The 21,512-nt window shown below is 45.5% G+C and overlaps 1 protein-coding gene across 10 annotated transcripts in view; it reads left to right on the top strand.

The window, feature by feature from the left end:
• The first annotated feature begins 2,228 nt into the window (after positions 1-2,228).
• Positions 2,229-21,512, top strand: part of LOC120905143 (voltage-dependent L-type calcium channel subunit beta-2) — a 106,208-nt gene continuing 86,924 nt past the window's right edge. For 3 of the 10 annotated variants that reach the window (XR_005739879.1, XR_005739878.1, XM_040315958.1), the window contains exons 1-2: positions 2,236-2,479; positions 6,394-7,144. Coding sequence is in view for 6 of the 10 variants with exons in the window: in XM_040315958.1 (XP_040171892.1) it covers positions 7,034-7,144 (111 nt within the window). In the remaining 4 variants the exon portion in view is untranslated. Of the gene's footprint in view, positions 2,480-6,393; positions 7,145-21,512 lie in introns of those variants that run through there. The other 7 variants (XM_040315956.1, XM_040315951.1, XM_040315950.1 and 4 more) reach the window with 5 other exon arrangements.

Below are 21,512 nucleotides of genomic sequence, written 5' to 3'. Positions count from 1 at the left end.
GGTGAAGGACGCAACGGGACGAAGGTATCGCCGATCTGAGAGCTGAATGGTGTATGGTGTATGGTGTTGTAAGGTGCGGGAAGGTTTATTTATGGTGAAGTCAGATCGTAACGAACACGTTTTTCCTTCTTCCTTGATGTGCGTATTGCACGTATCAGGGGTGATAAGGAAAAAAATGTGTGTTATGGATTGATACGATTTGGGATGTGTGGGGTAAGGGAAAACTATAGTTTTTAAGAAAGCGATGATGAGGTGTTTCTGCAAGTAGTTTAGAGGAGTGATAAAGAAATAAGTCTTAAAAATACTTAGAGGACAAACTGTTGCTTGATTCATAAGAAAAAAAAATCAGTTTCATTCAGAAATGTCTATTACTTTTTTTTAGGTCGCTGAAGTTATCTTTTACTTTATTACTTCAATACTTTAATTTAATGCATAAACAGATGTATGAGCAATGGCTTTCCAGCACACCTCCTGATGTGCTTTCAAAAAATTGTTTGACAATGATCCTCAATTCGGCATAAGGCGCAAGGGAGTACAGCGTACTTGATGGCTGCATCAGGTGTCCTGTCCTGTCGGGGATCGGGTTTCTACATGGATGGAAGGCTGCAGTCAGGGACCGAGCATCCCAGAGAATGATCGTGAACAGGCCAACAAAAGAGAGAGAGAGAAAGAGAGAGGGAGAGAGAGAGAAAAAGAGAGAGGGAGAGAGAGAGATAGAGGGAGAGAAAGGGAGAAAAAGATCAGCAATGCAGTAAAGATTCCCAAAGCAATTTAAAATTTCATTAAAAAAGACAGTTAATCATTCAAGGGGACCGGGCTGGTGGTACAGTCGTCAACTCGTACGACATAACAACATGCCCGTCATGGATTCAAGTCCCGAATAGACCGTGCCCCCAAACGTAAGACTGACTATCCTGATATGGTAACAATAAGTCACTGAAAGTCAAGCTCACTTCACTAGTGGGTACAGGCAGGCCTTGACCGACAGCGGTTGTTGTGCCAAAGAAGAAGAAACATTAAAGGACACCAATGACATAAATCATTATTAATTTTAAATATTTTATATAATTGTAAGATAAGAGATTGTGCGATTTAGTGTCATCGCTTTTCACCGCCATGTTCAATTTTGTCAAGAGACAGTTTAGCTATTTCCTTTAGGTTTAAGCATTGCAAGGCTTTTTCCGGTTACTCCAATTGATTTATTTCCCTACATACACACTGTAAATTATAGCCAATCATTCAGAATTATCTATTGTTCTTTACCGTTACAACTTATTCATTATTTCCATCTAAATGAATACGGATTAATACACCTTTTCCACAGAAATCCCCATGGACTCCAATTTTCCGATGGAGCAGCCTGGTCCTTCATCAAACCGTTGCGCAAAGCGTGAAAAAACCGTTACACATTCTGTCTGTTTGAATTATCCTCCAGCACAAAACACACTAGCGCCTCAACCGGAATCGGGCCGAATCAATCATTGACAAGATAAATTTCCCTATCCGAACCCGCTGCCCGAAAACAACAACCACAACAATCGTTCCGAAAGCAACACAGACACAAAAAAAAAAGAACGAATAAGTCCACCCGAAGCAGAGCACGTGTTTTCTGGCTGGAAAATGGAATGGAATGTCATAACACCGCGAGCGAGCATCCGACTTCCACTGGAAGTGTAGTGCGCCTTGTTGCGCCGACTCGTACCATTCCAGGAACCTTGCGACGCGGTGATAACGAGCAGCTGGAAGCGCACGGACCGCTCGTTGGAGCCTTCGGCGTACGCAGAGAGGGATGTAACGCAAAGGAATTGCGGGAAGGCAACGGGAAAACGTTTTGACCCGGCCCGGATGGCGCCAGCGGTATGGCAACTCAGCCGGGCTACCTTTTTCTGGCCGGGGAGCTTTTGACAGCGCTCCCGCTCCGGGAAGGGTTTTTGACAGTTTGGAGCGTTCACGAGCCAACACGAGCAGCGCATGAACACCCAGCTAGAAGAGTGTCCCCGGCTACGAGTGCCATTGTTTTCTTCCCGTTCGCCCGCCTGCAATTAGCTTCCCGTGTGTTGGCCCTGTGTCTGTGTCGGCGAAATTTTCCTTTTCCGTGGCCGTGCGTGTGTATGGGTGGGCGACCCCCGGGTTACTCATTACCGCTGTCATACGGCACCAAACGCGGATGAACGGTATCGGGGCCCGAGCCGAGACGAAAACTGGTGCGCTGCGAATGTCATCGCCTACCGTCGTTACCCAAGCGCAGTAGTAGTGGCTGCTGATGTGGAGTTTGTGCCCGCGCGCGTTCGTTGTGTGCTCCCCTTTTTCGGTGCTGAAGTGCTGAAATGCGTTCCAAAACAGGCTGATGCAAACGGAATTCGGTGCGTGAAAAAAGCTGTCCCGTCGCTGGTGGTGCCAGGCGTGCAAAAGTGGTCGGTCTTGGTCCGACAGCGAGCAGGCAGGCTTTTTGGTGGAAATGGTTGGTCGTGGTTTGTAGGTGAGTTGTGGCAGCAACGGCAGCAGGCAACGAGGGAGTGGGAGCGGCAAGACGTCAGCCCAGCGAGCCAAGGGATGGCTTTTACAGCGGGGTCCGCTATGGCTGTGTTAGTGTGTGTGTGTAGAGCTCGGGAAGTCGATCCAATGGTGGGAATAAGGTCAACAAGGTTCTGGTGAAAATTGAAACCAGCGGCCAGGCGCTTACAATATTGATTGTGTTGTTGTTGTTGTCGTTTCAATCGCTATGTGGAATGTGAAGCGATGTGTGTATTGAGAAACAGAGGCTATTGATGAAGTGTGAGGATATTCCACCACCGAAACTTCCAATCAAAAGTGACTCTAACATCTAACCGCATGACAGTGTGCGTTATGTGAACCAACCAAGTGCTGTAGGTCATCAAGATACTTTTGCTGGGATATGTGTTCCTTTCTGAGTTTAATCTAGTAGGCGTAGACTCAACATCAGTAAGACAGTTGATGTGAACAATCGGAAATCCTACCGCCAGTGCGACAGCATTATTGAAAATACTTGAAAAGTTATCGAATCTATAGCCCTTACCAAGCGTACAAACTAACGATTTTTCCACTCGAAGCGAGCGTGTGTGTGTGTGTGTATAGGTGAGTGTATGTGTGTGTGTGCGCTGTGTAAGTGAAAAGAAAAACAGTATCAACAAACAGTGCCCTCTGGTGTGCACCGATGGCAACTAAGCCTGCTCGTATCGATTCTCCTTCGTAGCCCGTCTCAGGCTAGCTTCAGGCGGATATTTTCTTCTTCTTCTTCAACCGTCTCGTCATCATAACACCCGCCTCCCCGGGCCTGTGCAGTGATGGAGAACCGATATGTCCTTTGATGTTTCACGGACAAATCACTGACACGGAATGGGAACCGAAGGAATTAGTTCTACGATTGCATTGACAGCTTTTCGGGGGAGGGGGGGGGGGAATGGGCGTTCGGCGTGGGTGTCGAAGTGGTTTGTCGAAGTTTCCTCCACTTGCTGCTGTCTTCGCGTGGAAAGGCATCTTCACCAGCCTACACTCGTTTGTTCGATATTTTCAGGCCCGGTACACGTGTATCCGGGACCGAAAATGCTAATCCATACTGCTTTGCACGTCGCCAGCTCGCAAAGAACGATTCTAATGGCCGTCCCACACACACACACACACACACACACACACACACACACAGACAAAAACTAAGGAAATAATAATCACCAGAAGGTGATACGTCCTGTCAATTTGATATGACCTTTTCCTTCACCCCTGACCAACTTCCTCCTACTCACTACCGCTCTCTCTCTCTCTCACTTTCTTCCTCTCTGCCTTCTCAGTTGTTGATGGTACGTGTGGGTAAATCGAATTACTATGCCATCGTGCGATCATAAATTAAATCAACATCTTTCGTCGTAGTACGCGCGCCTCTCGCGCCTGTGTGTCCTTTTGTCTGTGCGCGCGTGTGTGTGTGTCTATCTTTCCCAGGGTTATTATGACGGCACGTGCCCTTTTTCGCCGCAGCCCCGGAAGGAGAGCGAGCAAACGAAAGCTTTTAATATTTCTCCCGCTCACTGTCCTCGCATCTTGTATTTATCTCAACGTCCTTCCCGCACGAAGCGGTAATTCAATTTTCACCTATTATTTTTTGGCAACTGGCCTGGCTCGACGAGGCCTACGTGTCAAATGTCCTGGCGTTTGCTTGCATGCTGTTTCGTGGTTGCTTTTGATTTGTCCTTTACAGGCTTTGGTGATGGTGTACTCCACTACTCAAAAGTCGTTTCAATCGATCAACGTAGACCAGGCAGTCAGGCACCCCAGCCAAAAGGGTCGTTCCGTTTGGTAGATTGTTTTGATTCGTTTGACACTTCATCGACTCGACCGCACGACTCGGTCAGTTTTGCTGTGGTCCGTAGCTGTGTGTGTGTGTGTATGCATGCTTGGCTGGCCTGTTCCTGGTGCGACGGGATAATCGATACCGGTTGGCGACGAGATGACCCGAAACCGCCACCAACCAACCGCCAGTGCTGTATCGATGGTAAACAGATTCGGCGTGCACACGCACCGAGCGTCCACCCTCCACAATGCACGGCCCAGACGACGGACGAAGCCGTCATTCCAATTGTCGCCAACGGTTTGGTGTCTTCTTCCCAACTTCCCAACTCTGACCGTCTCTATCAGTGTTCGATATCAGCTCGCTCGCTCGGGGGACTTTCGCTCTCCAACGTACACACACTTGCACTGTCCCGGCCGGCTTCGGCTCTCTTTCTCTCGCTCCCTGACCTAGCGAACACGCATCAGCCGCACCCTTGTGCAGGCTTGTGCGATTTCCATTGCGCCACCACCGCCGTGAGTGAGGTTGGCAATGCCGGATAGGATCCTGAGGCAGAAATTGAAATAAACGCAACACACCCTCACATTGCGCGATGATGACATTTCTCCGGTTTCCTTTCAGTTTTTCCACCCCCATGAGAGCACCCACTCTCTCACGCTCTATCTCTCTCGCTCTTACACGCATGCATTAAGGTAGATGTAGGGTATCTTTTCGCACTCTCTCTCTCTCTCTGCCCCTCTAGAGGGATGGAAAAATCGTTCGCTTTTCATTTTCCTGTTTTTTTTTGTTTTTTTTTTTGCTGCTCGAGTATATGCCCCTTAATGGAGCCCTAATTATGGCTATGGGTAGATTCCTGCCTTTTTTTCATTTCACTCGCTCCACACTCGCCACAAGGATTCGTGTGTGCGGCTGTTTGTGTGAGATGAAGAAAGTGGTCAGCGGGAGAGTTTTGCGGTTTGCGGTGTGGCAAAATAATTGCGCCACACCGGTATTTTAGCACGCGCCTCGAGCGCCAATTACGTAATCACGTACACACACACACACACACTAGCTGACCGCGTTTTATGCCCGCCTCATCCACCCTCCTTCTTCACGCTCCCTCGGGAAAGAGTGAGAGGTCCCGCATGGGAAGGATTGGCAAGCGCCGCACCAAACACACAGCTGTGAAGGATGATCGATGTTGCCTTACTTTGTCCCTGTTATTGCAATAACAGGTGTGTCTTTGTAACGGCATGGACATGACTGGGCCCCTTTGCCTATGCGTACACTGGTTAACTTTTGCCGTATTGCCCCCCTCGCCGTGCCAGCTCACCCGCACTCATGCCAGTGCTTTCCTGGAACTGCAGGAACTGACCAAGTGCTGAAGATATATGATAGCGGGCAGCCTACTTAGCATGAAATACTGCAATACGTATTATCGATTATTCTAAAACGAGTAAAGTCGGCGTTTGGCCGGTGTAGAGAAGACATGGCCGTGAGGGAGGGAAAGCACGCAAGGAAATTGACCCGTTGCATTCGACTGGAGAAAAGTAGAAAGAGAGAGAGAGAGAGAGAGAGAGAGAGAGAGATAAATAGAGGGTAAGCATTACAAGACACAAAACCAGGACGTCCGGGAGAGTGATTGTAATGCGAGCCAAAGTTGCCTTAGGTGATGAAAAACGTGGAAGAAGAGAACGGAAAACTAGTTTGAAAGATGTGTACCGGAAGTATGCTTTAAAACCATGTGCAGGGATTTATTTTTCAGCTAAGTTCGAACGGAATAGGACACTCATGAAAGTATAGAATCATTCTTACTCAGTTTCTTCTTTTATAAAAGATACCCTGTTTAGTCGATAATTGATCGCTTGGGGTCGCAGTATACCTGTATGGGCGCGGACGTTTGGTATATTTGTCACCATTCATTTTCTTTTCGGCGTATGTCAAGGCCGTAAACTACACCTACCGTAAAAATGATGTACCAGGGTCTGCAAAACATGTACAAAGAGACTTTAGACATTGAAATTGTTCCTTCATTGGTATTACTTTTTTCTGGGGTAACAAGTGTTGAATTTTGAAGTTGTATTTATGAGCTTTTCTTTTTTCATTGAATTTAGGTCTGGTGCTGGAGTAATGTGTTGGTTAATTGATTGATCGGTGAAGTTTAGTGAAAAAAACAACACCTAGTTATAGAGAAAATAGAAGGTGATGAGCGAAATGTTTCAATATTAATTCAGAAGGCTAGACAACAAATGATGCAGTTGTGAGAGGTAGTTCAAAAAAGTAGCTTATCGATACAACATGAGTTTTTGGTTAGAGGAAATTAGCATGAAATGAGTTCAATTTGAAGTCTAGCTCTGATTGAAGATCATCCTATTCGTGCTTTAGTTTGTGGAATTTTGCGTTAGAAGGTGATTGGAAGAAGATTGAAGGTGCCCGTGTTAGTGTGTTTATCATCGACGACTCCCAAATCAAAGTGTATAAGTGATTGAGTGTGGGTGTGTCAGTGCGTGTATCTGTGTGTGTTCTAGTGATTATTGATAATAGGTTGCTGATAGATGCCAACAGTGCTGCAGTTATCACCACTCGTACTGCAGGGAAGGACCTCGGCAAAGCTTTGCTAGCAGCCGTCGACGGATACTCATCGGTATCGTTTTCATTTAATCATCGGAGCGCCCCCCCCCAAAAACCATCACCACGGAATACGAAACTGAGCTTGCGGCATTTCCCAGCCCTGCCCCGCCGTCGGCTGCTCCTATGGTGGTTGGGATGAACGCGAGACATCATCTTACGTCTTCGCTATCCCAAAATCTGGACACCCACTGTACCGAGTTTCCGGACGGTTTCGAGGAAACACTACAACTGCAGGTAAGCAAACTGTCGGACTGTCTTTCTTTGTGGGGTTGTGGGTCGCAATGCTTTGCGTTAATTTTTCCGCTCCACGGGCACCGGAGACTACGGATGACCACGTGGCCATACATTACGCGCAGCGAAGCTGTCATTGCGTTGTGCTGGCCGGTTTTTTTGGGGTGAAGCACGTTTCGTAATTATCACTCGACGCGGAGAAGCTTCCATGGTTAGGTGCGATGGTGTAATGATACGCAAACTAGGGCATTCCCGCCAGTGTGTGGATGTTTGTATGTGTGTGTGTGCGTCAGCTTGCGACTCTGGTGGAAAGCAAAGCGTAAAGAAATTAACGCCAGTGCTGGAAAAAAATACAAACGAAGGGTTTACGCGATAATTAATGTTGGGCGGCAAAAGTCAAACAATTGAATCAATCTCCCCCAGTGCCAGTAGTGCATGAAAGGCCAGTCAGTTACCGCCATGACATGGATGGCAGTGGCTTAACAGAGAACACAGAAGAAAAAAAACTCCACTTGGAACAATTTAAGCGTCGTGCAGTTCATTTGAATAACCGTGTACGAAGCATATTTTGTATTTTCTTTCTTCACATTTTGATGCGCTGAAAGAGGCTGAGCACTCAACACTTCCTTCAAGCATTCGCTCACTCACTAAGCTGCACGACAGTGTTGTTTTCTCTTTCCGATCGACTTCAGACCGTCAATAAGTCCAGCTTTCTGGACTGCGAAGGCAGAAGAGCCTCATTTGGGTGTTTAAGTGCTGATATTAAAAGTTGGAGACAGGTCGATTTATTTCATTCCCTTCCTCCCCACCGAGCGGTTGGCTTGATAATTGGAACGTTTCTAATTTCGATACGTCTTCATGCATGCCCATTCCCCCGTGTCCAATCGAGCGGATGAACCATCCCGGTGTTGGAATCGTTTCGATGCGAGATATTTAATTTCTCGAACAGCCAAGTGTATTATTTAGCTCTGGTTTTTTGGGATTGTGTGTGTTCCAGTGATTTCGTTTTGTCGTCGTAAAGGTTCATGGCATGGGTTTGGATTATTAATGAATAAAATTCGTGGTAATTTGGGTTTCCTTTATCGAAGATCATCAGAGGTGAACATCCATCGCCTGCTCTTACGAAATTGTTGGTTGGCAAGTAGAGAAAGGCACGATGATCTTGATAGGAATTGTATTTATCCAACAAAAGGTTAAGTTTTATCAAAGATTTTGAGAGGATTTTGGCTATTCAAATAATGGTTTCTCTTTAAAATATTGTATCATAATCAATTCTTTACTTCTGACTTCAAACCTTTCCGGTTCATGAAAACCGCGGTCGATGTTTGAGGACAGCGTATAGGACACCACAACCTTGTACTTCCAATAATCGCTCGAGATTGTCAGAGAATCACCGTGAAATAAACCCCCCCATGTTTACCTCAATTAACTTGGCAAGCTTGATGATTTATGGGAGGTCAACGATGCATGCATGGCATTTTATGGTTTTACTACTAAACGCGCTCTACAATAAAGAGTGACAACATTTGATTTGTAGCGTTTTCTCAAATCGTTTTAAAAATGCTGTTTTTTACACTTGAATCCTACAAGTTGCTGCTCTATAAAATGCAAATTTTCTGCTTGGCTTAAATTGATTAAGCCTGTGCAATGGTTGGGTTGAAATTAGATGCAACGCCGTTTGCTGTGACAACATTATTGCTCCACAAGTTTCCCACGGTGTTTGTGGGGTGGCAGCAGTACGATTTGATCCTTTCACGAAGGCCCACCGCCAAACAGGATACGGCCAACCTTAAGCCGACATTATTTTCATCATAAAATCTAGTTCCCCTACCGAAAGTATTTGCTTACCATTTGGAAACTACGAGAAAGCCGTACACACATTTGCTTCGCTTCATTCCGGTACAGCGCGGAATACAAATCGACCAGGGCTTTGGATTTTATGTGTATTGTCATTATTTTGCATATCATTATGTGATACTTTGGCCTTCGAATGTCTTTTGCGCACTACCAGTGCGGACCGTGGCTTCTCGCCCGGTCGCCTCCAAAATCCAAAACCCATTCAATTTATTGCCTAGCAGTATTTATTCATTTTGTCTTGCAAAAATTATAGTCAGTGTTGGGAGCGTTTTTTCTTACATCGGTCCATCGGTTTGGTCAAACGGGCACAGGCGTGGTAGGAGGGAGCACGAGGGTAGCACTCCAGTACACCCAAACGCCACCTTGATATTATCGAAGGCACAAGGCGGGTTTTATACGTATATATCGTTGCGAGATAGAGCAGCACGGGCTGCGAAGGGGTACGAACTGCCAAATGAAGATTGAAATATTTGCTAATGAGTCACAAACACGAACGTGTATAATGAAGACGATCGTTTCGGGTTCGGCGCGATCGTGGGATGTAGTGGCCGGTGATGTGGCCAATGCAAAACACCGCCTTGCACGAGAGATAAAATCCTTCAACCGCAAATGTTGAGCATTTGTCGCCAAGAGATGCGTAATTATATTCAACATGGCCTTCGTCTCGTTTAACATTGTCCATCCCCACTGGTGTGCCCGCGCCATACGAGCCCCAGCTAAGCACACACACACACACACACACAGAAACAGCCCGTGTCCAATTTTGGGTTGTTTGATTTTATGTTCGTTTTTTCCCTCCCCAAACAGTAATCGACCTGTATGGTAGGTATCTAAGCGAAGGAACATAAAAAATGGCGCGATATCGATTGTATGAATTAGGAATTTCGTATTTATTCGTTGTCGGTTGCGTTGTTGGATTCGTCTTTTTTCATTTTGTAAGTGTGGCCTGTTTAACGATAGCAAGCTAATCGCAATAGAAACGAAGGTAAAGGAAGAAAAAAAGAGAGAGAGAAGCGCTCCTAGTGTCAATGTGTGGTAAATTGGAAGTAAACTTTACTACGCGAACAGCCACGAAGACACGACCGATCGAATAGGATTCGATTGCTGACGCGGATCCAGTGTTTCGTGTGCCGATGGTTTCCAAAAAGTCGTAGCGCTTGGTGGTGGGACGCACTTTAATGCGATGAACCCGGGTCGGAGGCAGTAACGACGCTTCGGCGGTTTAGATGTTAATTTTGGGGTATTATTTATTTTCTGAATATTTGATGTGATTTTTTGTTTGTTTGCGGCAGTGCCGCAGTCGTTTGTGCTTCGGTTTAAACACATTTCGAAATGTCACATACATTACGTGAGCTCTAAGGTGAGGCGTAGTTTGAGATACAGTTTGGATATGGTAAAATGTGTGCTTTCGAAACAATTGGGAAGTGAAACTGAACATCGTTAGATGACGACTGCATGCAGTCAATAAGCAAATATTTGAAAATTTCTTTGTCGTCACAAACTGGTTTAAAAGCTCTTCATGAAAATGAATCATGATTTGTCCAAGAGCGTGCGAAAATTGTGACATTTGGTTCAATTTTCGATCATACTTGTATAGAAAATTTGATTTTTATCGATTTTAGTGCGAAAAAAGGCTTAGATTACAATGTCCCGCATGCAACAGAGGAACTAACCGTGTGCTTTTCAAAGTCCACCAATGCAACGCGAGTAACTCGGGCGGCCTACTGACCCATTGAGGTGTGAAATAGCTCGCGGGGTATCGCGCAAAATGTCTCGGGTCAACAACATCGTGTTGCTTCCCTCCCCTTAAAGGGGGTGGAGACGCTTGGCGTCAATAACCGGCCCACATACGTGATCGATACATTCCTTCGCCGGTTCCTTGTTCGTCCCCGTGGCAAAACAGCCAAAATCCGTCGCATGGCGGCGGCGTTCGAGATTCGTTCGGTGTGCTTTTTGTTTTCCACTTTTCCTTTCGCCAACGTTGTAGCGAGTTTGGTTGTTTGGTTTCCACCGTCTGTCGTGATAGGACGCACATTGGAAGTACGGTTTTTGTGTCAAAACCACTGCTCATCGGTGTTCATATCAATCGTGCAGCAGAATAAAGGCTGGTCCGGCTTTGAAACCGATGTTCCCTTCGCTCTGCCAGCGCGAAACGATCACGAGGGATTAATCGCATTCGGTGGCTTTGATTTGACACGAAACCGGGCTGAGATTGATGGATCAAGCCGTTGTCCATTCGTTCTTCTTTTCTCGGCTCCGCTGCGTGCCCCAGTGGGCCGCACCTCTTCAGGCAAGTTCAACGGAAGAAAGGAAACGATTTAAGATGCCTCCGCTCTCTGGTTCGTTGGGTTGTTTTCGCATTGTTGCGTCACAATCGAGGGCCCGTCAAAACACACATATACACGTAAACGCATTGATCGACACGATCCGCTGACCAGCAGATGGCCAGCCAGTGTTGAGAATGAGGAAAAAGGCAAGACAAAGTTCAAGACACGACCGTTAGGTCTGGTGCATGTGGTGAGGAATCGTGGTTAAGCCGCTGGGCCGAGGTTAAACGGTTTCGTGCTGACCTTCGAGGGGGCAGAATCAATCATTTCCGCCAATGGAGTTCAGGACTGGGGCGATCAATATACAAGGCATGGTCAGTTTTGATGCAAATTTGCCAAAGATGTTCGTATGTGTTTACTTCATTCGTATGACGAGTGATTACTTTAAGCATCTTCAGAAAACCATTAGCTGACCTTCAGTGACTTTTTGAAATGTGCACACTAGTAGTGGGTAAAAGAAAGTACATCTCTAAATGGATTGATCCATTCTTTTCGACCTTTCTTTTCGATAATCTTTCATATGAAGTTGTAATAAAAAAGAGTTGGATTATTCCTTGATATTCCTTGAGTTGATAAGAACAAACGACATGATAACTTTAAAACGGTTCAAAAGCTCATGAACTAACGCTTTGAAATGGTTATGGCACCAAAAGCACATCAGCAACGGCCATAAACAAACAAAGTTACACGGCGAGATCGATTAACGTATCTTTTCGGGTGATCCAGGGTTCACCAAAGGTTTTTTTTCCAAAGTCGGTTCGCTTTTCACTCTTTGGGTGATGTTTTCAGTCGCAAGCGCCACCCATTAGCCACAGCTCGTGAACCACAGCACAGACTATGAAGCCATCCATCAGCAACACGCTCCGGACCGATTCGTCGAATGTCGATCATCCGTCAGCGAGCTTCTTAATCAAGTGTGCTGCTGGAGCTCCAACGCAAGACACAAGCAGCAGCAGCAGCGACCTATCGACAGCTCGATTAATCCCGGGTCTCGGGCCACACGATCCGACCATTGAAATGGGGCGTACGCAATCGATTTGTTACCCGACACAATGCTTGAGCAGCATCATCAACACCACCGCGAGCACACCAGAGAAACTTGAATAAAACTTGAAGCTGTGTGTGTGTGTGTGTGGGTACAGAGCAGCGATGTCTTCCTTGGGCCCGATTAGCAGTCAATAAGGTCTAACATGCGTAAACGATACGCGATGCGTGTGTGTTACCTGGTGAGCAGCGTGGCCATAACTCACTGCCATTGCGGAGATCAAACCGGTAACCGGTTCGTGGACAGGCAGTGGCAACAGAGCAACCGGCAGGAGTTTCAATATGGCGTTTTTCACAAATTTGTCTCACACCTGAAAGATGGCACCGGACCGTAGTATATTGGTTTTGAACCAAGCAAACTTACACAGCTCGACGTGAGTACCGTGGTTGGTCTTACGAGGACCACTACGATCCACACCTGTGTGTAGATGTGCGTGATCACACATGGCAACGAGGGAAGAAGATGCTCATTAAAAGCGGTTCGTATTTAACGTGCTTGTGCGTGTGTGCTGTTAATTTTTCTTTCGATGTTCGAGGTATTATGCAAATAGGACAAGTTTTAGTCGTACCACCACCATCGGACTATGGATTTCGGTACGACTCTAATCGCATTTTGGTGTTGTTTTCCCCCTTTTCCTCTTGTTCGTCTTCGTACATTGAAATCGGATGATTAACCATCGCTTGCGTTGGTAATGCTGTTGCAAAGTTATTGGTATGGTTTGTGTTCGATGTGTTGAAATTTTGTTTGTATTTCGAACGAGTGATAGGATTTGGTTACGCTTAAACCTTTTTGTGTAAACAAACGTCCCATTTTATATATTTTTCAGTTCAGCAGTTCAGTTGATTTAATTTAACAAAGTTGAAAAGTGTATATCACTATAACAAACGTTACTTTAGGCACGTGATAGCTTGTATTGACATATAACGATGTGTTTAACTGTACTCGTTTTGCGTCACTGGCCTGATGCGTCGTTAATTCGAATTTAACAACACGTTCAGCAGCAAATCTTTCTGCTCTTTCGACTACCAACCATGGTGCGGGCTCATTAAAACGTAAACAGCTGCACTAGTCCGCTATTCCGGCATTTGCGCCAACACGCTAGACGCCATTGTCATTCACTGCTTCGTGGTTTCTTCTCGACCAATCCACCATCGCTTTGTAGTTTTTTCTTCGTGGCTGAAGCTTGGGCATATGAAAATTATTATTTACCATGTACACTTCATTCGTACCTAGTGTACCACCCTTTTCTCGCTTGAAGTTCGTTTCCAATTGGCTACTGGCATTGCCACGGTTTGTCTATTGCTTGGAGGAGCTCAAGAGCTGCTTCAACGTTGGTCTCCAGTTGATTGTATTTTTTTACGATGCAAAGCGGATAGCAAGAGTGGTTGGAAGAAAAGATGCCCAAAGAGGAAAGGCAGCCGAGTCACTTGTTTAGCTCCAACAAACGAACAAAACCTATTGCAGAAACAAACAATATGTGTAATGCTTCCGTGGCAAACAAACAATCGCTCCCGATCGCGTGCAGAAAGATCACCCCAAAACGAACCCAGACAATGAAGCAAACGAACGCCACTTGTTTCGCAGACACACACATTCATTGTAAAGCCTCCTCACCCGTTGGGAGGGCGCTTGCACCTAAACAGGGTGTACATCCAGCAGGGAACAAGCGTAAGAAAAGTACCAAGAGAAACGTAACTACTTTTACGAAAAGGCACGCATGTGGTGAGGGCAGCTTTCAAAATAGAAAGACATCGATGCCTCTGGCCGGAATGGAGAAAGAGACGAACCTGCCACAAAGCAGTGAAGAAAAGAAGAAGCAAAAAAGCTCGAAAAGAGTTATATTTAATTGCGTACGACCGAGAAGGCGGGCTTTACTGACGCAATTGTCATTAGAGGCAGGCTCCATTTTGGTGTTGTGTGTATTTGTTTGGTGAGGTTGGGAGTGCATTGGGAGGGTTGTGTGGGGATTCGTTGCTAGAGCTCTTCAATTTTACTGCCACTCCCCGCCGAGAGTAGCTGTGCCAATGGAAGGAAGCGTAAAGAAAGGAGAAGCGTACGCGTTTTTTTCTATCGAAACGAGTTTCATCTCGCCAAATCGCCCGCTAACGTATTGATGGTGTTTTTGGGGTAGAAATGCGATTTTTTGGCTGCCCGAATATGGGATAGTATATGGGCGCATACGTGCTGCGTTAGGCAATAGTCGAGGTGCAATAATGCGTTTCGTAAGCGTTTTTTTTAAATAAACCACTCGTTGTTGAATGATACTAGCTGATCATCAACTTGCGCCATTGGATGAGCGATACACTGGCTGTAGTGGAATAATCTGGCAGTAATATAAGCCTCGACTTAGTTGTTGTATCTTCGATTGCGGATATAAACATGTCAAAGATAGAATGGTATGTGTGTGTTTCATATCAAATCGGTGTTTGATGATTGTATTCACCGTTTAATGTGTGCTGGAAATAATGCGTTTGGTCGTTCTCGCTTGACAACTGGCTATCCTTGAGCGCTCAAAAAGATACATCTTGTTTATTCCTCATTAAACAACATCAACAGTCGTGTAACCATTTAATGTGAAGCTTTCAGTAAAATACCTTTCAAACTTGAGTAATGAATGCGACCAAAACACCCTTCATTCATCAACATAATTAGGTGAGGAAGCTGTGGACAAACGTGTTATCCCTCGTTTGCACCTTTTCACATCCCAAAATTCTCAAGCTTCCCAGCTCGTGGGACAACCAACGCGTGCCATTGCCTCTCAAAACGCGTGACAAGAGCGATCGTTAAAACGGCGGCACGATCTGAAGAAAAGTGTGGAAAGCATCAAGATATGATCGTTACAACCGTCAACAGTAACTTTCAATAAGCGTGAAAGTTCGCACAGCCACCGGCGACGGGGAATCGTGATGGTATTGGATCCCGAACCAACCTGCCAAAGGGCACGCGTGCGATTCGCACCCGCGCGACGATCGACCGTTTAGGCGAGTTGGAAGCTGAACAGGACTGGTAACATTTGACAAACGATCACCACCGACCACGTCTCGTGCGATGACTCAGCGTGAACTACGCAAGGAGAATCGTGTCGAATGAAAGGTGAGGATCGGTTTTCCGGTTCAAAGAGCAGGCACACTACTGTGTCACCTGTAAATGACTCTTCTATTAAAGAAATTTAATTACGTCCATCTGTTGAGCAGTGTCCTTCACAGTGAGATCTGTGTAAACAGCTCTTTAGCCGTATTGCTCAATATAGTTTGCATTATAATGTTACGTATAATATAATTACTTAACTCGCTCGCCGTCTCATACCTCCACCGGTAATCTCCGTAGGTTTTTACGAAACCCAGCAACAAATCAAGCCCATCTGATCCGCGTAGCGTGAATGGTATTTAATTGAAAGTTACCTTCAAAATCACCCTCGAAATAGGCGCTCGCGAGAGGCGTAAGGTTTAGTTGGGGCCGCTAATTGAAATGAACATGACGCAGGCCAACGCGCCAATGCCGTGGCTTGATGCAACGTCTTTACTCCACGAAACCCAAACATTCGGGCGATTATGTGACAGGAAGGGCAGCAGCAGCAGCAGTAGTGGTCGCACCATGACGCAGTACGTTTGCCTACGCGCTCCGAGACGTTTTCACGGAAATTCCTCCTCACTCTCCCGTCCCGCACCACGAATTGAATTAAAACACAAACACCCTCTCTGTGCCGGGGGTGAATTATTTGAGTGAAACGTCATATTGAGTAAATTCCAAAAGCATAGCTCACCTCATTACCTTTCCTACCCGTTTCGGGGATCCGACTCGATTCGGTCGAAGCACGAGACCTAATTCGGGCGTAATTGGGAAAAATGGTCATAACTAGATTTGATTCAAGGTGTGAATAATGTCCGTGAAGAAAAACGATCGCAAAACACTCCACAACCACCAAGCACTATGCAGCTGTGGCTGCCGACAAAAATAAAACATAATAATAAGCTGGTGGTGTGGTGGAGTGTATTTTTCCGCCACCGTTTTATTTATTTTTTGCTACTACCGCACTTACCGAACCGATCGATCGGAGATCAATTTCATTTGATTGTGCTCTCGTGCCGTGAGGGTTGTGTGTGTGTCTGTGGCTCGTTTCGGCTGTGTAATTTACCGAAAATGTATAAAATTTCGACCATTACGCGGCAAACACGTTGATGATCTATTGCCGTAATGGTGACGATGTGGTTTGGCGCATTTTGGCTAAATTGACCGTTTGTTCGGCCACAAATAGTACGTTTCGTTTTAATAATGCGAATAAATGAGGAGCCTTTCTATTTGTTTTGACCATTGATTGGAAGGGGTTATTATGTGTATGATCACATTACAAAATGGATGTGATTATTATTTCGCGCGTAAATATTGATCCAAAAATCAATCTCTACTCTAAAGTGGACAAGATGGCATTAGTAAATGAATTAGAGCAGAACATTCAAGAGCACTTTCAAACTTAATTAGGGCAACCGCAAACATTTAAAATGTTGTAATTCGTGGAATGTTCGCCGTGGTATATATTATATCCACGCGTTTAAGCACAGAGATAGCTTGGTTACATCATCTCTATTTTCGTGCCTTACATGTATGATAAGTGATCTACGAATTCAAAGATAAGTTCAGAGACGAAACATCAGACTACTCGATGACAGATGGTAGAATTAAAACAATCTTAATTGCCACTCCAATAGATAGCGAGCTTTTATTGCTTTGCTCAAGCACACAACCCAAATAGATCACATTTCCATGTAGTCGTCAGCCAGGCCCGGGTCCGGTAACCAAAAGTTCCCAAGGTATCGATATTCATCCACATGCAAAGTGAACTTTCAAAAACACCGATGGACAAAAAGCGTACACTACACATACAACGCCCGTGCACGTCTCCCCATCTTGCCCAAGCTACTCGCATAGAGAGCGCGCGTATGAGATGAAAATGATGTCAAAAATAAATAAAATTTGTAGCCCCAAATTTACATATTTTAACGATTTCAAAGTCTTGTGCTCGGTGTTTCACCTACTCCATGCTGGACCGTCGTACCGTCGCGGTACCCCCGTGATTAATCCCCTCAGCTCGGGGCATCTGGTGGGAATGTTGGCCGGTGGTGACACTCAACCGGGGGTTCGTCGCTTGACCATATCGAAAATCTTTGTGCTTGAAGCAGCCTCCACGCTTAGTGTAGGATAGTTTTGTCTTCTTACCTGATGTTGTTTCTCGCTTCCCCGCATCGAAGGAAGAGGAAGGTCACTTTGAACCACTTTTTGAGTTTGAAAAGCTAGAGTAAAGCTACACTAGATGTGCAAATGGTGTGTCGTCCATCTTCGATCCGGGCCGCGCTACGTTTGGGGCGTACGCTTGAGGTTTATCGATACGGTCGATCGGTTCATTTGATCACGCATAGTAACAGGGGTATTTATTTTCGCCTACATGGAGGGATCCAAGGCCATGTTGTAGTTCATACAATGTTGAACAAACATTTAATGGTAGTTGGGCATTTTGTGAAAAGAGCTGGTGTAATAAACCTACGCATCATTCAAAAATAAAACAAAACCCCCTTAATATAATTGTACCATATGATATTTAAACATTTTTTTATATTCACCCAATGTTTGACTGTCCCAGCTTTCTTCACATGCCTCCACGTATTAATAGTTCGAACCCGATAATCCCAAATTGGTGTATCGCAGCGTAAAAAGCGTGTGATTATTTCTAGTCTTCGCTTCGCCCCAGCGGTCAAAAGCCGTACGTTATGTGCCTTATTTATATCGTTTCGGCGTTTTCCTTCGCTCGATTAGAGTCGCATGTTGTGTCGCAGTCCACCCCACCTGTCCCCAATCATACAACCCCTACGGTCTTTTCCGGGTAGTGAATAGTTTTTTGAAATCCGTCCCACCACTGCGTCCCCAACCGGCAACCGTGCGCTGATCATTTGAATAATTTAAAATATTTTATTTTTTTTTCTCATCTTTTCGGTACCACTTGGCCATTGGCGTATCTTGCCCATGCCAGTACCTTCTTGCGCACCCCCTCAGATCAACGGTATATGGCCAGTGTTTCCTTCCGTGCAGTGAGCAAAAACGGGACGGCGCCTGTAAATTGAGCTTCATTTTTCCCGCTCTAGTCCATCCGGGAACCGGGCGTTGTTGTTTCGTTAGATTTTGACCAATTTATAGAGAAAGAGAGGAGTAGAAAATAAGGCACTGTACGTCCCACGTCCTGTCCAATCCAGCGTAGCTAACGCTTTTCCCATTTATTTTCCCCTCGGGGGCTTCTTCTTCATTTGCTCGCAGCCGGTTCGGCTAAGAGTTCAACGGCGAGTGTCACCTCTGTTTCTCTTTCTCTCGATCGGGCCCGATGCTGCGCATATGCGTACATTATTGGTCATTACCGCGCTGTTATCGAGCTTATCTGGAATCTTGGCCTTTCCTCGTTTGGTTTACAATGGTCGAGGAGGGATGGGCTGGGGTGGAGATCTTTCTCCAGTCCCAGCATCGCTGGCCCGTGTAGATGTAATTTCAGGTGGATTAATTTATGACGACGCTGTCGGTAATTAATAGTTTAGTCCCTGCACATCGATGGCAACACCAAACCTTTTTCCTGTTGGCGGGGTACAGAAATATGCCGAAGATGGAGCGGACAACAAAGGAATGGTTTTTGTTTTGTCGTATTTTGCTCATTGGAAGCCACGCAACCACCATTCGTTGCGCCACATACAGCGATGCTTGTTCCTAGATCACGCGGTTGGGCAGTGATCATAAGCACCGACCCCGGCGTACACGCCTTTCCCACGAAACGCACCCCGGCTTATGAACTGAATCGAAAGCAAAGCAAAGCAAAAAAAAAGCACTGAAGACGATTCGGACGACATATAATGGGTGGATTTTTTTTCTGTGTTTGGTGGTCGGATGTAAATAATACGATCGGATTGGTGAGTGTGAAGTGAGGGAAATGCTTGGCGGTGCAAATGCGGAGGTGAAGATTTGACTACGACCGAAAACAAGTAAGCGATAGATAAAGAGACATGGCAGAATGGGCAAGATGGAGACTGCGAGCGGTCAACATAGCGGATTCCACCCGAGCTGGGGCGGAAGTGGCATTTGGGTATGGATTTTAAGGTTGAAGATTTGTTGCTTTGTGTTGCGCTCTTCTCATGAGCGAAATCGCATGCAAGCGCACGTGTGTGTATGCGTGTGTAGCTGTAGTTTATTTTTGCAAATGGATGATCAGGAAATGGTTGATGAAGAAAAAAAAAGAAACTCCAACTTTCCCAAATGATAGCTTGATTATAATGGGCTGTATCTATGAGTAGTGGGGATTAGAGTAAATCTTGATTTTTCTCTCATGAAGCTTATTTACGGCTTGAATACACGTTTGTTCAGTGAGATGATAAAAACTGGAACTCAAATAAAGTATAATACTGTTGCAATAACCAATTGTGAATCTAATTAAATTTTTAATGCAGAAGCAGAAACTATCTAGCATTCAAACAACCGACGTTCTGAAAAGCTAAAATGAGTTCGCTACGTTTTCAAACGAACTGCTAGAACGAATGGGAATATGACAAGTAAATTATAATTATAAACTCAACATTCGTACTAATACACGCTCACTCCCATACACCGCTGCTTCTACTGGTCCACGGAACGGGAGGAGTTGAAACAATTTGACCGAGCAAAGAGCGATGAAGTGTCAGAATTGCGAAATTGAGTGAGATAATATTCGCTACTCAACGGTTCACCCTTCCGTGCCACTCCACGCGAATGATTGAACGAAACGCACGAGGGCGAGAAGGATTAATTTCCATCTTCCGAATTCGTTTCGATGCTACTCGATGGATTAAACGGCTCGCAATTCAATGCGAACGTGGCAAGGCTTGGGGAGTGCAGGCTGCTGTACGCGGTGGTGAAACGCGGTCGACGTTTTGAAAGTCATTACGGATATCTCGGGCGTACGTTCTGTACGCTGGAGCCGTGTACGAGGTGTACGAGGAGTTCGGTTTTCAGTTCGGGACACGGGAAAGCTTTCAAAATCCTTCCGTGTGTTGCGCCGGGAGGAGTGTTTCAAAGCAAATGCAATGATGTTTTTTTTTCTTGGAAGGAGAAGAGTGTCTTGCGGAAAAGGGAAGGAACTGTCGGGGCAGCATATGAGCATTGAGAAGTTGGTAGTTGTTTTAGTGGCTCAGCTTTGGCGGTGTAGAATTTAAACGGTCATCATGCTGACACTTGCCGGGACTGAAATGAAATACGCTGTGCGCGGTGCGAATGGAGGTACGAAGGATGGAATTGGTTCAACAGTCGGAGAACAATCACAGAGCGTCGTGAGGCGGCATCTTGCGCAAAGAAGCAATCCAAAGTATGAAAATGTGTTTGTTCTCCGTATCCTTGGCGCAAAAAGGGTTGGAAGCTGAGGGCAATAACTGAGCAGTGCTTTTCAAATTTCAAACAAAGTCTGAGATGATCTGATTTAATATATGAATTAATCTTGCCAATAAAGTCACAGCATTAAACAATTATTAACAAATTTATTGCACTAAATAACAAATAAGTTAACAAAACAACTGAGCTTGAAAAACATAATCTAAAGCATATTTCTTTACCGTATTCATGATCCAGCTACCCTCGCTTATGATTGACACTTGAGCAACAATTTCAATTATAAATAAATTAGCTCTGTGTAGCGTAACATGAGGACCTGAACCGTGCACACCATCATTAAATAAATCGGCATAGACAGACGAATCGGGAAGTTGACGCGACACCCATCCATCCAAACCAACTCAGTTGGAGAGCGCCCGGAGTGAGACGGAAGGCAGTTACACAAAAATCAAAACTCGGTGGTTGACCCGGCACCGACCAGACACGGGCGCGGTAGCACGCAGAGGCCCAAGCTACCCGTACCTGACGCCCGTGGATCGCCTCTGACAGGTTTCTAGCATCATCTTCACTGAACGGGATCGATCAAGCTGGTCATATAGCGAACCTACCGAAGAGATTAGAGGCTTAGTCTCTTCCATCTCGTTCCTCGTAGCCCGTCATAGTGAAGCATAAACCCACAGAGAGGCAGAGATCTATCTCGGTATGTACGTATGTAGCCGTGGAATGGAAGCGATCCTTGCAATAAACATTGGCC

The sequence above is a fragment of the Anopheles arabiensis genome, chromosome 3 (genome assembly GCF_016920715.1).
Source record: "Anopheles arabiensis isolate DONGOLA chromosome 3, AaraD3, whole genome shotgun sequence".
In the NCBI taxonomy this organism is placed as follows: Eukaryota; Metazoa; Arthropoda; class Insecta; order Diptera; family Culicidae; genus Anopheles; species Anopheles arabiensis.
Note: the sequence above shows the minus strand (reverse complement) of the source record. Positions and strands in the feature narration are given on the sequence as shown.